The sequence below is a fragment of the Macaca thibetana genome, chromosome X, assembly GCF_024542745.1.
Source record: "Macaca thibetana thibetana isolate TM-01 chromosome X, ASM2454274v1, whole genome shotgun sequence".
Classification (NCBI taxonomy): Eukaryota; Metazoa; Chordata; class Mammalia; order Primates; family Cercopithecidae; genus Macaca; species Macaca thibetana.
In genome coordinates, this window is record NC_065598.1 from 14,080,196 (window position 1) to 14,097,057 (window position 16,862).

At 36.0% G+C, this 16,862-nt stretch overlaps 1 protein-coding gene across 4 annotated transcripts in view; it reads left to right on the top strand.

Moving 5' to 3' along the window:
* The first annotated feature begins 3,716 nt into the window (after positions 1–3,716).
* Positions 3,717–16,862, top strand: part of GLRA2 (glycine receptor alpha 2) — a 222,265-nt gene continuing 209,119 nt past the window's right edge. The window contains exons 1-3 of one of the 4 annotated variants that reach the window (XM_050775257.1): positions 3,717–3,928; positions 4,357–4,534; positions 6,636–6,769. In XM_050775257.1, the coding sequence (XP_050631214.1) occupies positions 4,467–4,534; positions 6,636–6,769 (202 nt within the window). In that variant the 5' untranslated portion in view covers positions 3,717–3,928; positions 4,357–4,466. Of the gene's footprint in view, positions 4,535–6,635; positions 6,770–16,862 lie in introns of those variants that run through there. The other 3 variants (XM_050775255.1, XM_050775256.1, XM_050775258.1) reach the window with 3 other exon arrangements.

Sequence of the window (16,862 nt, forward strand, 5' to 3'; positions counted from 1 at the left end):
ATTTTACATATTATGAGAATGAGACTGAGAAGGATTAAATTACTTGTCCAGTCACATAACCAATGAGTATTAGAGGTAGAACTTGAATCAAGGATATTAAATTCATAATCTTTTACCTTGAATTTAATTTTATGCTTTAGACTGCTGAGCCACTGAACTTGGTTTCCTTTCAAATAATCATAGTTCTTAACTTGTTACTTCCCTAACAAGTAGTTTTTTGAAAGAACTATCTGTGAACTATACATATGTACTTATATTATTTTGTTTAAGCCACAAATTTCTGATATATATTTAAAATTATATACTAGTTATCATCAATACCATTATGATGATTGTCATTATCATTGAATGTATGGCGATATAATGGTGGACCAAAACATGTACTCTCTCTGTCCATTGCAAAGCTTGCTACATAAGCAAACAGTCATACACATGTATAAATACAATGATGATGAGCTCCTTGAGTCAGAGTTGGAGAGTACTATGAAGGCCTGTAATAGAGTTGTTAGAATAATGCAGGTCAGGAAAGGTCTCCCAGAGATTTGAAAAGTAGGGTGGTATTAACCAGACAAAGATGGGGGACATGAATACTTCATGAACAATACAGTAAGCATTAGGGACTAAGAAAAAAGACCAATATGGCTAGAGGGGAAGAAATGAAATGGTTAGTGGATGAGATGAGGAACAATGTAGGCATGGGCCAGACCATGTGGAACCTTTAGGTCATTAAGTAGTTTCCTTGCTCTACACAAATATCAATGGAGAGTCATAGTATTAACCAGGGGCTGTGACATAATCAGATTCTGATTTTGAACAAATCACTCTGGTTTCAGCATACGGGATGAGGTAATAGAAGACCAGCTGTTGGTTCAGGTAGATTAGTAAGAGGATGGCTGCAGCAGTACAGGCAAGAGATAAAGATATCTCAACTGGGGTCATGGAGGTTGAGATGGAGGGAAGTGGGAAGATTTGGGAGAAAAAATCAATAGGGATTGGTGAAGAACTAGATATGGTGGATGATGGAGATGATGCCTTGGCCTTTGGTTGGTAACAATGAAACAGACACAGTAGAATAGGAGTAGGAGTTGGAGGAATTATCAGAAGTTCGGTGTTGACATGAGTTTGAGGAGCTTTTGAGACATCCATTAGGAATTGTTTAGAAAGCAGTTGGATGTATAGGTCTGGGTAGAAATATACATTTCTGTGTCATGTGCATAAAATGATAATGGAAATTATATTACCGTAATATTTTCTAAGCGAGTGTAGTGCGAGAAGAGGAGACAGCCTAGAATATAGCCTTTAGGAAATACAACTTTTATAGGCCAGGTAGAAGAGGATATGCCTGCCAAGAAGACAGAACAGAAGGCAATCCAGGAGTGCACTGTGTCACAGGGTCAATAGAGGGAAGTGTTTCAAGGAGGAAGAAAAGGCCAACGACATTAGGTACCATGGAAATGTCAAGTAAGATGAGAACAGAAAAATGTCTTTTGGACTTAGTTACAAGAAATTCACTGGCAGACTTAGTGAGAGCTGTTTCTGTGGATTGATAGGGCTGGAATCCAAATTTAGGAGAGCTGAGAAGTAAAATGAGGAGGCTAAACTAGATCCTCTCTAATGTCCCTTACAACTCTACAATAATATAATGCTGTGATTTCATGCTGCTGGCCAGAGTCTCCTTTGTCACAGATTTCCTTACTCATCCTATTCCTGGTTAATAACACAACTCTTGTTAAAAGAAATTATTTGGCTGGGCATGGTGACTCACGCCTGTAATCCCAGCACTATGGGAGGCCGAGGCAGGCAAATCACAAGGTCAAGAGATCGAGACCATTCTGGCCAACATGGTGAAACCCCATCTCTATTAGAAATACAAAAATTAGCTGGGCATGGTGGTGCGTGATTGTAGTCCCAGCTACTTAGGAGGCTGAGGCAGGAAAATTGCTTGAACCCAGGAGGTGGAGGTTGCAGTGAGCCGAGATCACGCCACCGCACTCCAACCTGGTGACAGAGTGAGACTCCGTCTCGGGGGGCCAGGGGTGGGGGGAAGAAATTATTTACAAAGACTATATTACTTTAAGCATCATTACAACCTTAAACAAATTTGACAGAAATCATTTTCTTCTATCTTTATACCTATATTTTGTTTTAGAAATAATCTTGAACACAAAAAAAATCTTGTGCTATTTTTCCATGTATAACCAATTGAAGAAATATTTCCAGGAATTGATTTTATATATTTTTTTGGGTCAGGACAGCAGGGATAAAATCAGGTCTAGAGTTTCCATGTGGATGAATTTGGAAGTGAACAGATTTGAAGCTGCAGTCCAGGGATGTCTCACACTACACCATACTGTTTTTCTTTTAAATTGAATCATTTTCTCTAGGCTTTGAAAGTTAAGAAAACACATTTGAAGAATTGATTTTGTATGTAAATAGAATGCTTGGGCACACTGCATTTCATCTAAAAAGAGATTCCTATATTTTCACTGTCTTACTGGGATAGAAATCTTATGAAAGGGCATATAGACTCTTGCTACTCAAAGTGTGATCTGTGGACAAGCAGCATCAACTTCAGCTAGGAACTTCTCAGAAATGCAGAATTTCAGGCCCCACCCCAGACCTACTGGATCATAATCTGCATTTCAGCAAGATCCTCTGGTGATTTATATTAACATTAAAAGGTAAAAAGAACTTGCCATCTTTTTTCTCTGAATCTACTTCTTAAAAACATAGAATTCATTGTTACTCTACTATGATATTTAAACTGATCCAAAGTTTGTCATTTATGGAATAAAAATTAATCATATTATTTTGTTTTAAAATTAAGACCTCCGGTAAAGTGCATAGGTGACTAACAAGGAATATTTCACAAAAAAATAGGTTACTCTCCTAGCTTATAGTAGGACATGCGCTTTTTTATTTCCCCTTCCCAGAAGCTGCTAATTATCCGCATTGGACTATCTACCCTTCTTCTTTTTTATTAATAATAATATTTGTAATTTTAATTTGAAATAGCAGGGCTACTTGTCATACTTTTGTACAGATTTATGAACTTCATTATTTTCAGTCCCTTTAGCCAATTTAGGAGAATACCATATGCACTTTATTACATGACTGTTCCCAGTGATTAACATCTGGAATGGGCAGATGAACTAAACTCCCAGTTGCACTTTTCCTTGCTCCATTTCTAACATGGAGCCCTGCTCTAACCGTTAACCATGGCAAGAAAAGATTGCTACTGCCCCCTGCCGGCCCATTGTCTCATTTCCTTTTCTACAAATCTGTGACTTGAGGATGCCCAAGGATTTTGAGCCACTGAAGAAAGCTCAGTTGGAAGGGGCTTTCCCTAGTAGAGAGGTAGAGAGATCCTTTGGGAATAGGCGGCTAAAATCAAATGAAAACATTAAAAAGGCGAGGAAGGCATAAAGGACTTCTAAATTAAATTATCGATCTTCATGAACCTTTTTCTGCACACGGGCTTCTCTGTGCCAAGGAAATGTTTCCTTCTCTTCAGCACAGGACTCCTCTTTTGCCTCTGGCTTCCACTTACAAAGAGTGAACTGTCCACACCCTTATTATAATTTCAGTACTCTGAATCCTGTTCTCTGTTTCCCTCAATTTCGTTTTCCCACGATTAAACCTTATTCCCTTTTCTGTTTCAAACTCCCGTCCCGCCCACCCACCGACAGGCTAGCATTTCCAGGAGCTCAGACCCCACTTCCCTCACCCTCTCCAGACCTCTGTTCTCCTCTTGCTGTCATCGTACCCCCTTCAGTACCCCCTCGCTGAATGGCTACTCTTTGCCTTCGAACAGCAGGCACGTCCCCTCTTGAATGCTTTTCTCCGACCCCCGCCTCAAGCAACTGAAAAAGGAAACATGCGCACTTCAGAGCTTGGAGCTGTCCGAGTGCTGAAATTTATAGGCTGGGTAAGATCACGTCTCCGTCTCTTTCTATAGCCCTCATTCCAGCACAGGATCTCAGCAATTTTTCTCTCTTTCCCCCACCCACTCCAGCGCGCAGAGTCCTTTCTTCTCTCTCATTTGCAACTTCTTTTTAATAGGAAACATTTTCTAGAAAAAGGGCTTTGCTAAACAGAAAAGATATAACACAAAAGCCACAGCTATCTAGCATGGCATTGTCACCAACTCCCTTTGCATGGTGATGCGATTAAGGTAGAAGCATTTTTATTATTCAGGAAAAGGAGCTGGGGGATTCATCAGTTCTGAGGCTTTGTCTTTCTGGGTTAGCTGATGGTCCCAAGCCTCGGTTTGACCTGACCATGATGCCCAGGACTGGCACTTTTTCTTTTTTCTCAGCAAACTGTACAAAACCAAATCTCTTTTTGATTTTCAAGGAAACTAGGTTCCTGCCAAATTTTGAATCTGGACAGTAAAGAGATACTTTGTCCTAGCATCTTTCTGGAATCATTTCGGGATATTTTCCACAAGCAACACAGAAACAGGAATGAACCGGCAGCTAGTGAACATTTTGACAGCCTTGTTTGCATTTTTCTTAGAGACAAACCACTTCAGGTAGGTGAAACGACTTTGCATGTTGATATTTAAATTGTTTAAAAGAGAATGTGTCATGTAATTGTTATGTATTTCTCTGTGCCCTGGACTATATTATTTTAATTTTATAGAGGAAAGTTATATATCTTTTGTTCATTTTAAGAGCCTAATAATAGTGGGAGGGTGGTAAATTTTCACAAAAGCAAGTTTTATGATGCATAGCCGCACTCTATGCAATTCAACACACATTTTCACAGCCAATGTGATATTAAGGTAGTCTGATGAGTTGCATGCTCTTTACATTTCTATATAAGGGTGATATTTTTGCTTTCAAATTTTTCTGAAAGTAATTTAAAGGGATATTGGGTGCAGTGTTTTTCATATAAGATGATTATATTAATTTGGCAGGAGCATGCTCATTTTAGATAAAATATAAAAGATCCCTAATTCTCAGCCAACTTGAGACTTCTATTATATTTCAGAAACTGGAGGCATACTATGAGGATTACAATTTAGGAATTTTCTTGAAATATCAAAAATTTCTTTTTACTACTATATTCTACTATTCAATCTGTTTGGAAATTGATTGCCTACCAAAATTTAATTAATATGACATAATTGTATTTATGTACGTATGAGAAGTGGAGTATGCATAATTAAAGTGAGAAATTACTATTTTCATGCTTGCATTTTCTACATAGTTTGCGAATAGTTATCAAATCAATTGATACCTCAAAATATCAAATCATTACCAGTAAGTAATATAGTCATCTAATGACAGAGAGTAAAAGACTCAGCAGAGACAGGAGATGCTCTTACAACAAAGTATAGAACTCTAAATTTAATTTTCATTAAATTTTATGGCATTTTTTCACAGAACCAAGATAAATGGAACACATAGTAATAATGCTATGAATACCGGGAAAACCCACTATGTTCCTTTCAGGTTTACACCTCCTACTATGATTAAGAAAAAATATAGGCTGGTTTTTATTAGAATCATCATCATCATCATCATCATCATCATCCTCACCACCACCACCATCATAATCAAATAATACTTGATTAATCAGATGATTCTGCATATGAGAATGTGAGTATTTATGCATGATCATATCAATTTTTAACTCCTACAAAATATTTATATCATCTTTGCACTTATTTTGAATACCCCTTCTTTGAAAAACGGGCAAGAATGTGGTATTTTCTTAGTGATAGAATTCAGAAGACACTATTTGTTAAACTATTGAAAACAAAGCTTATAAAATATATAGTTTAGGGAAGAAATTTCAGTTAACCACTATGTATTGTGAAATAATTAATTTTGCTACAAAGCAAATACACTATGTCTAATAAGCTCTTTATTACTTTTAACAGGAAAATGAAAATCTGAGAAATTTTTAACCAACTTTCAGTGTTTTGGTGATAAAAAGTCAAAATGATTTAGAAGTGTGTTTTCATTAATATTTTTTAGAGAGCCAACAATTTAAATGCTTATATATAAATAACTGATAAAATAATAGAAGTCACATACATGCTCACTGTTGACCTATTTTAAAATGAAATGAAATGTCCAAATGAAGGTTCTCTTTTAGATATCACATTGAAAAATATTAATAGTTGATAGTTGGATTAGAACTAGCAGATGGGAAAATAAGCAATGAAATAATAAGTTTGTTCTGCCCATCTTATTGTATATTTCTTATAAAAAGTAGAGGACTTATATTTAGGGCTGAAATGCTGAAACAATTTTTTAAGTCAGATAGAAATGATTTTAAGACAATCACACGAATTGAAAAAACATCTCATTTTTCTGAATAGTTTTAACTATATATACATAAAATCTACAACCCAAAACTACATTGTCTGTTCTCAAACATCTTATGGTTAAAGTTTGGAAACTTGAGAGATGTGACTCAGGATTTATAGTTCCCATCATTTAAAGTTAACTTTAGAACATGTACAAGTTCAGAAGTTGGCCAAAGAGTTTGGATTTTTCTAGTTTTCTTCATACTAACATATCAAATATCTTTACCAAAATGTAATGTTAAAAATGCAGTGAGCATTAGTTCTTAAGGGATGCAAATGAAATTGTTGCTAAAAGAGTTAATGATGTGTTTAGGACGGCTTTCTGCAAAGACCATGACTCCAGGTCTGGAAAACAACCTTCACAGACCCTATCTCCTTCAGATTTCTTGGACAAGTTAATGGGAAGGACATCAGGATATGATGCAAGAATCAGGCCAAATTTTAAAGGTAGGTTCCACTTAAACTTACATTAAGCCTTTGAGAAATCTTCTAGATGTTTGAATAGTTAACTGAAAAACATTTTCAGAGCTTTTAATTAAAATGACAAGTATAGTGTTCATTTTGCTGTTATTTTGCACCAGTTACTGATATTTTCATTTTACCTGTCACTTCCCACATTTGAAAACTTTCCTAGTTTGTGTTCTCTTTCATGAATAAAACTAGTGTCATAAATTATGGCCATAGTCCCTATTTTTTCGTAAGTGGGAATGTGGCTGAAAGTGAATACAAGAGCAAGTGACAGACTTGACTTGCTTGAATATCTACCAGGATGCATGCAAGTTTCAATGGTTACTCCAAAATATTTGGTTTTGATTTTAAATACCTACATCAAAGTAGAGTTTAAATCTCTATAAAATATGCCACTTTACATACTTTCAGGCCTCTTTAATTTTTAGACTTTGTAAGAAGAGGTTCTAATTTTTTGTTCCCTTTTGTTTAAGTATTCTCATTGTTTATTTGAAATTGTTTATTTGAAATCAACAGAGATCACAGAATTGTAAAGTGCACATGTCAAAGATGGTGGATACTTTCTTTGTTCAATTAGAAGCAAACCAATGTTTTTTGTTTTTATTTGTTGAACATTACAAAAATGTAGTTAATAGTCTGCAGAAATGCTTTTTAAATATATTTAGTTTATTTTTATTCTGAATCAGAAAAAAACGAATAAGAATCAATTATTAATAATTGAATCATGTTGATGCTTTAATTTTTAAATACATAGTTTAAGTGATGTTGTCTTTTTCTTGTAATGAAATTTAACATAATGCATTGTGAAGTGTTTATAACATTTTGTAAAAGGAGAAACCTATAATGTTCTGGATATTATATAGCAATTCATGCATTGCTTACTTTTGTTTATTGGCAATTTAATGGCACACTTTTCTTCAGTATTGATTAATTTGTATTATTGGCAAATATAAGCATGAAAACTAAATTTTAAATTCATTTCTTCTTTAAATGTTACACCTCTGAGTATACCCAGCTATGAGCATATTTTATAAAGAAATATGTCAGAATTTTGGCAAAACAGTATTTTTTAAGTATCTCCAAGAGAGACAACTGAACTACATTCAGAGAAGTTTTTCTGAAAAAAAAAATCTTCATGTTCATCCCGTTTCTTAATTTTGTGGTCATTGCTTTGGAAGTCAGTATTTGAAATAAAATCTTGTGAATAACAAACTGAGAACCAGCTTTCAATGGGATTGCTCGTTCATATATTTATCCACTAAGCCACTCAACAACTTTTGAGTCTGGATTATCTGCAGAATACTAACTGTTGGGTGCTTTGTAAAATTGGGAGATGAAACAGTTTAGGTGCTTTTATCAAAAATTTTAGTGGAGGGAGGAGATGTTACATGCATACTTTTACTATTAGATAGAAATAGGAAAATACCATTAGGAAATATAGGTAAATTGCTACAGGATTTCAAGAAATGGAAAGATAATTTCCTATTAAGATATTCATGGAAAGCTTTATAGAGAAGGTTCAGAGATGGAAAATTGTTTCACGTTTACAAGCATCTTGTTTCATAGCTGTTATTCATTTCTTTCTAAAAATACTTTTTCAAAAGGGCAGGAAAGTGCAAAGGGTAATAAAACAAACACGCATGTTGACATTGCTACTTTAAGTGACCACACAAGAATGAGCCATTGTTTCCACGTCCAATTTTTTCCTGGTTCTTCTGGGGATATCACCTTTGGGAAATGATATCTATCATGGTTCCAAAGGATAAATAAATGAGGAGAATGTCAGGTTCAGCAAAGTGTGGCCACGTTTTTTTTTTTTTTCGATGTATCTACTACTTAAAAGTCTAAGTACAGGATATTTTAATGACTTATAAAAAAGAAATGGGGCGGATATCACAGAAGACTCTAACGTTAGTGGGCTTCATTGAGTTTTATCTCCCTCTCCCTTTAACTCTTCACTTCAATGAACACTGCTACCTCTTCATAAAATTTATTTACATAGACCATTTATATCAGATCAATTATCTGACATCTCCCAAAGTTCTCTTCATTTGGGGGAGCTTGGTTATTCCTGGATTTAAAACACTCCCCATTATTTTAGACTAAAATAATTTTTTCTTGAAGTTCCCATGGAATTTTAAATGTCTAATATCCTTCTACATATTTATATTTTATCAATCCACTCCCACACCACATCTGAGAGGGCAGGGAAGTACCTTATTTTATATATACATACACACATAAAATATTGGTAGTGTAGGGAAAATAAGTTATCCTTTTCTCCAGGATAAGGAAATTAGAACAAAGACAGAGAGGAAAAGGTAGATCAATTATGAAGATTAGTGCTTCCAACTAGTTGTTGTAGTAGAATGTGAGGGTGGTAACTTTTGAGAGACCAACCAGTAGTCATAGTGGCAAGCAAAGATGATCTTAGCTGAGGTGAAGAGAAGGAAAGAGAAGACAGAGAAAATAGGGAACTTGTAACAAGGAGGAGGCTTAGATAAACACTATAATACTTACCATAGTTGATTAGTAATGTATCAATGAGGAATTTAATATAGTCAGTAGAAATGAAAGAGATTAGGAAATGTGATTGCATATAGAATAGTGACAGTCTCCCTGTAACTGTGAAAAAGCAATTGTCTGTGATAGCTATAAACATGATACTGATGATGATGTTGACAATTAAAATAACGGTGACTGATAAGAAGATAGAAGGGCAAAATTTGACCACCAGAATAAAATCAAGAGCCAAATATGGGCCACTGAGGTAAACAGAATGGTTATTCTAGAATTCTTATTAAATATTAGCATATTTCTCTGTTTACCTTGCTACCCTGCATTGGCAAGGGCAAAAGAAATGCATACGTATAATTTTTCTTATTGGAAAGAATTTTTCCTGTATACATTTAAGTCAGTAAAATATTGCATGTCTATTCCATAACCCTGATGGGCTTTGAAAGATGTCATAATGGGCATATATATAAGAAGGAAAAATGGATGTAAGCTAGAAAAGATAACTACCAGAAATGATTCAGACTTAGACTCTGTAATTGAGAGATATTCTTAGAAACTACAGGGGAAAAAAACAGCTTTTCTGATGTGTTGAAGCACAAGTGTATAAACAAAGTCATGAGTCAGAGTTGTCAATTGAATTTTATCTATAAGATCCATAGAGACCTGTTTCAGATCTTGTCAAAACATACATTCAGTGAAAATCCTCAATTCAGATAAAAACACAAGCTACATCCATTCACAATTACCTGGTTCTGAAACCATGGTAAATGTTGATTCTATATCAAGAGATGAGCCTCTTTCCCCACTTAGGTGACTTGTCTCATTTTCAGTTGATTTATCATGGTGTTATTCCATCATCCTATCAGATATTCTTCTGTCAGCATTATTGTATCTTGAAAATGCACTTTAAACATTAGGCATTTAATGAAATGTTCAAATCTGGGCAAAATGCATTAGTTCTGTTTCTTTCTCTTTGAAACAAAGCCTTTATGTGTTTTAATGAAATTTTCTTTGAAAATAAAATTAACTTAGCGTTACATCCTAGTTTTCATCCCAATGTGAATAAATACATTTCACTAAAACATTCTTTTTGGGATAGAATCTAGAGTAGATAATGCCAGGAGATAATTATTCATTCCACTTCTTTGTGCCTGCCATGCACACTATTTTTTCCCACATCTAGAGACCTAAGTTGGAAAGTGTAATGTGTGACATTAAAACCTACATTTGCCTGAAATATGTTTTTCTGCAATTTCCAAAGAGCTAGCAGCTCAAGAGGTGTTTCAAGTATCATAGATCCACTTCCATGAAACCAGAGGTCTTCAGATTTTGCCCCTTGAAAATGATCATGTCTGTAGCCAAGTGGAGCTAAAGTTCAAATGTTGTGAATACCAATCCCTATAGAAGGTGCTTGAGCACAAGCGTCCAGCGGGGACACTTGGAAAGGGTGCTTCTTTCAGTTAGTGATAATGCAACCCCATCATCGCCATTTCTTTGATCAGCCTGGTGGGCATCAGACATTACTATGGAACCTGAGAAAGAAGATCAAAATGCTTGCAAGTATCAGAAGCATTGTGCCTGAGTGCAGAAAGTAGCAGAAGCCTCCAGGCACCTGAAAAAGTAACTTCATGGTCATGCTGACATTGTGGTTTTATTAGGAAATACAGACAGTAATTGGCCCAATTATAAATCACCTTGGAAGTGATTATGGAATTATCTGGATTATCTGCTTGACAGTTACCGTCCTCACAGAAGAATTCGTATCCTCCCTTAATTCTAGGTCTCCCTTAATTAATCAAGAGGCCTGAGGTAAATCACTCTTTAATGGCTGAGATGAAAAAAAGCCCTAATGGTACTAAACCCACATTGAAACATATGAGAGTAATTGTTAAAAAGTATACAGAAAAAGAGTTTTCAGGTGTCTACAAATGTCAAATATGAGTCAGAGTTGTCAATTATAAAACTTTTAAAATGATAATAATACAGCATATGATTTTTTGAGACATTATCTTTTAATTATGAAAGCAGTCATTTTAAAATGGCCTAGAACTAAGCCCAATTTCGAGACAGTTGACACTCTCATTAGGGAAATTACTCTTGGCTAAATGTATAGGCTATAGTTATCAGTGGGAACCATTCATTGAAGAAATTCAAGGACAACTAAGGGAGAATAGAAAGAAGGAAAGGAAGAATAGATTTATTTTAGGATAAATTATTATAAAATTACCTTGCAAAGTACATACAGCATGGGGGACTATGTATATATTAGTATGTCTATATATATGCACAAATGTTGTGTTTATATATGCAATAGAATGTCCCTAAAAGATACACAAGAGAGTGGAAATATCAGGTGCTTCTAAGAAAGGTGACTGGATGCCAGGGAGACAGGGGTAGGAAGAAAAGTTACTTTTCTCTGCACGCTTCTTGAATGCTGATCATTACATGTATTTCCAATTCAAAAGGGTAATTGTTAAGCACTTCTAGAGAGGTAAAGCTCAAGGGAGCGCCTCTCTTGGGTAGTATGGTCCATGGTGGCAGATTAGAGTCAGTGTCACTCTTACTTTAAGTGCAGTAACATGCACGTGGCCTGATTTCAATAGTACCCAAGCCCTTGAAAGAAATCCCTTGCCCAATAACTATTCTAACCTAGCTTGCTATTATAATGGCTAAAATTACAGCACTGTTGCTTCTGTTCTTGGATTAAAGATTTTATTTCATATTAAAACCACTTGATGGAAATGACAGTAAGCCCAATTAGTCTTTTACTCCATAATTTGAATGAGAGTATTTGGTTGTAGTCTGGCACTGTGGAAGAATATTGATGGTGCAAGGCATTATAAAACAAGACAATAGGGGGAAAAGGTTATTGAAAGGAAAGGCTGGGAGTAACAAAGGGAAACATATATGATAGTTTCGTTCAGAGACAATATTGATGAAGATTTTTGAACATCAAAAATCACTGGCTGTGTCACAATTTATTATACAAATGTGTTGGTTGGTGTTCATACAACTTTTGTGTGCTGTATGAACACCAATCAACACATTTGTATATACTAGGCTCCTACTGTGGACCCACAAGGTTTTTTGGGGATTTGAAGTGGCATCAAGAGGGCATCTACAGCATTCTAGTGCGCCCTGGTAAAGCATATTCCAATAAGTCTGTCAGCATGTCTTTTATTCCGTAGTGACAGGGTAGTATAGTGGAAAGAGCCCTGAACTTGGATCCAGAAGACCTATGTTCATGTCCTGGTTCAGCCATTTTTGAGAAAAGATGTCTTCACCTATCTGTGCCTCAGATTTTCTTCTGCCTTTACCTACCTCACTTGGGTTGTACTGAGGATCAAATGATACCATGAGCGTGAATTATTTGTTTTCAACTGTTACTAATATACAGATAATTTGAATTATTATTGCAATTCCTCCATTTTTCTTTTATAGTCAACACTTACTGTGTATTGTGAAAACAGCTGCTTGATTTTCTAAATGGAAGAAACAAGTTAGAGAAATTCGGGCATCTCAGATTCCTACCAGAGTACCCATAATGTAGATGTCATATGCCTCCGTTGGTTTTCCTTTTATTAGTTCGGTGGGGAAATTTCCAACCTGAAATGACTATTTCATATTCCTAAATAGAAAACAAAGAGGGAGCCATTTGTGGGAAGGAATTATCTTTACACATTCAAATCCCATCTCTGATTATTTTCTTGGACTCATTTTAAAAAATAAACCAAGTAAGAGAAATAGAACAAATTTAACTTAGTCCTATAAAGGACGACCTTAAATTTAACTGAAGATAATATGACTGCCATTTCTGATGTATTTTTCTTGTCCAGTTACTATAGTTGCAAGGTTCATTGCACAATAGTACTGAAATGATTTCCTATTTTAGAATAAGTATTTAAAAGAGAGCATTTGGTCTCACAACATGGCAGGTTAAGTGCACCAGAAATGGAAGCCCATAATTTTTTTAGTCTTTGAGAAAGTACTGCATTGCTCCTTGATTGATTCTGGGTGACCCCATATCCTTAATTTTCATTATTGAATGAACTTAAATATTTTATCCTTAGTTTATAGAGCTTGCTGGTCCTCCATGTCCTGAAGGATAATTCAGTCAATTTTGCTGATAATCTGAGACTTAGATGGCAACAATATTCAGGTCTCTTGGTGCTTAATGAATGGACAGTATAATGTGTTCAGTTGGGGCAGTTAGGTTTAGAATAAGAAAAAAAAATAGTCATTTGTTTGTTTTTGATGGTGTCGGATAATTTTCTTGCTATGTTGCATCAGCCATTGTGGAACAGGATCTTAAAAATTGAACTGTGTTTGATGAAGCCTCAATAACAAGGTCTTTGGAAGCATTCTGGGCTCTCTTTGGAATTAACGCCTAGGATGCTGTCCTGACTGTTGCGTGAAGCGTTTGCTCATTGACTTCTTTCCTGAGAGAGCTACTCTGCACACTTATGACTGATTACAGACACTTTCAGCCATGCAGAAGCCACTAAAGGAAGCATATGAGCAAAAGGCATAGGCCTCAAATGGATATTCTAATGTGTGCAGTACATGTAAGAACAAAGTCACTAGGTTACTCATTTGGAGTCTAGTTTGGCCAGCCAACAAAGTGGTTATGAGGCAAATACAAGAGAGAGAAGCTGGACCCTTTCTTTGACTCATGCTATGGTTTGTGTACCCATCATTCCATTATTAATATGATACACCAAATAGTGGCTCTGTATACTCATCCAAAGGGCAAAATAAATTCTGGATTCAGTAAAAGTATGAAAAGTCCATAGGCAATTATCATTTGAGAAAAGGCATCTTCACCATCTGTGAAGTATGTATATGACGGATAACTCTTGTTTTCTGTTTTTTCTTTTTTTCTGATGAGGGTGGAACATATTTTCTTGTGGGGAAGAAAAACCACACTTACCTATGCACTGTCAAAGCAATATAATAAATTTGTGGCAAGGGAGTATAAATGTAGGTACAAAAAATTACATGTAATAGTTTCACATCTTTATATTTGAGTCTAAACACACAGTTAATTTGTTAAATCTTTTAATAAATAATTAGTGACTAGTCACCATGTGCCAGGCACCATTATTAGGTGCTAAGTATAGAGTGGTAAATAGAAATTTAAGCTTTCAAATGTCAGTTCTTACTATCTCACTTAAATAAAAACTGGAATATAATTTGTAGGTTGAATGCTTATTATCCAGGATCTTTGCAGGAAAGAGACCACACATTTCAATGGCATGAGAGAAAAAAACAACCCTTAAAGGGAGAGTGTAGTATTCTGGGACTGTCAACAAAACTGAAGAAGCAGGGGAGGGAGTGATTACCAGAACCTGGTGAAGGCAGCTATATAGAAGGGTCACCTAATGAAACCTGTGGAGGAATGTAGTCAATTTGTGCTATCCTAGCAGGAAGTAAGCCTGAGAATAAATATCCAGACCTTGCCCTCCTCCCGTTTTCTATTCTCCTGTGGGAGCCTTTCATTAGCCAGATTCAACTAACAGAGAGCAAGGGAGCCCACTGATACAAACCCTGAAGGACAGCTTCCTAGGGTACAGAGAATAGAATAGAGGGGTTGGGGTGGGGAAATGGAAGACAACCAGCACAAATGTCAACTTATGAGCAAACTCACCCCTCACCATTCAGGTGGTTGAGCAGACATCTCCAACACTGATGACAAATTTAGTAAGCCGTCTTTGATCAGTTTGGAGACCATTTGGATATATTATCCTAATAGATAAGTGCTATCCCCAAAAGCAGAGAAGAGAGAGAAATACAGTGTAATGTGATTGTTCTGTCTCCTAAACAGAAAACAGGAAGATGTGCAATAAATGGATTGGTGTATATGTGTGTGCGAGAGAAAGAAGGAAGGAAGCGGGGAGGGTGCAAGATGGGGAGGAAAGGGAGGAGACACTAGAAATAAAGGGAGAGAGACAGGAGGAGACAGAGGGGAGAGAAAGAGAGAAAGGAAAAAATGAGGGATAGAGATGGGAGGGAGAAAGAAAAAGAGAGATCTTCCTGTGGAGCATATGAAAGTAATTAATACAGTTTCCTTTCTGTCTGATTGAATATATTTGCTAATATTAACGTGCTCGTCCCTACAGTAATTCCCTCCAGGCTCCCCATGCTGGGATATGTTGTGGGTTTGGATTTGAGCAGAAGACTTAATGCCAAGTCTCTCTGGGGAAGCATTTATCAGATAAATTCTTTCCCTTCATGCTCTTTTGTTCGGCATAGATCTGGAGAAAGGGTGTTAGAAGAAAAGATTGGGTAAGGGGTTAAAAAGGCATGAAGACCAGGGGCAGAGTAGTGTGCATTTCTAGGAAATGGAGAGTTCTGGGAACAGTTGCTCATTTCCCACTCCTTGGCTGGTTTGATTATCACAGTTGTAATACAGCTACTTATCTTGGCAATTCTCCTATGTTAGGAAAAGCCCAGGACTACTTTACCGCACAATTTTTACCTCATTTTAAAACCAAATGTACATAGAAGGTAATATAATGTATCTTCTTCTAATTTATTTGCATTTAAATACTTCAAAATGTTGATTTCTAAGAACCACTTCATGACCAACAAGACAGTCAAGATTTCTTTTATCAGGCTTTTACTAGAAAAAGCATTTTGCCCATTTCCCACCACCCAAATAAATGCATTCAGAAAACAAGGGATCTGTTTATTTATATTTGAACCTCAGAGTCTCTGAAAAGTGAATGAGACACACATTAGGCAAACCAAACTTAAGTTAGATGATGTGATTCAGGAAAATTTATAAATATAATGTACAGTGCTCACAATGGATTTCTCATATTCTACTTTTTCCTTTGAATTAACTCTGGTTTATTACGTAAGCGTTGTATGTAGTGTGCCAAATCAAAGGGTTTAGGATTTAATACCAAAATTAACAATCAACCAGATGTGTATCTCAAGCTACATTTTTCAGAAGACCTGCTTCAGAGCCACCTGAGAGTCTGGTTAAAAAGGCAAATCCTGGGCCCCACACCTCTCCATCTACAGAATATATGGATGATGGGATCTTGGAGTATTCATTTTGTCAACTTAAATCTATAAATTTGGAAAAGGAAAGGAGACTTTATTTCTTGTAAAGGGTTCTAGTCTTCAAGGTGATCATCCTGCAGCCTGGGAAGCATGTCTTTGGACAAGACTAGAGACAGGCACTTCAAAGGAGGAGTGGTTGGGATAGGAACTTTATGTTGAACAGGTTGGCTAAACATACATATTCAACAGGTTACAGAAGGCTATGAATATTCACAAAGGTGGTTCTGATGCATGTGTATAAAGTAAACATGCATGTAACATACAACCCATGTTCACTTTGAGGTGGAGACTTAATATTTAAATGTCTTACAATTAAAGCCTATATGTCAAAAGGCCTTTTTGGGACACAGAGGCATGCAAGAGTGAGCTCTGTAAACCAGCCAGAATCATCAGTCCATGGTTCGTGGTCTTCTTATTAGGAGAAAGTTACTGACATCAGTCTCTTGTCCCATCAAAACTGTAGTTATGGTTGATGGAACAGGGG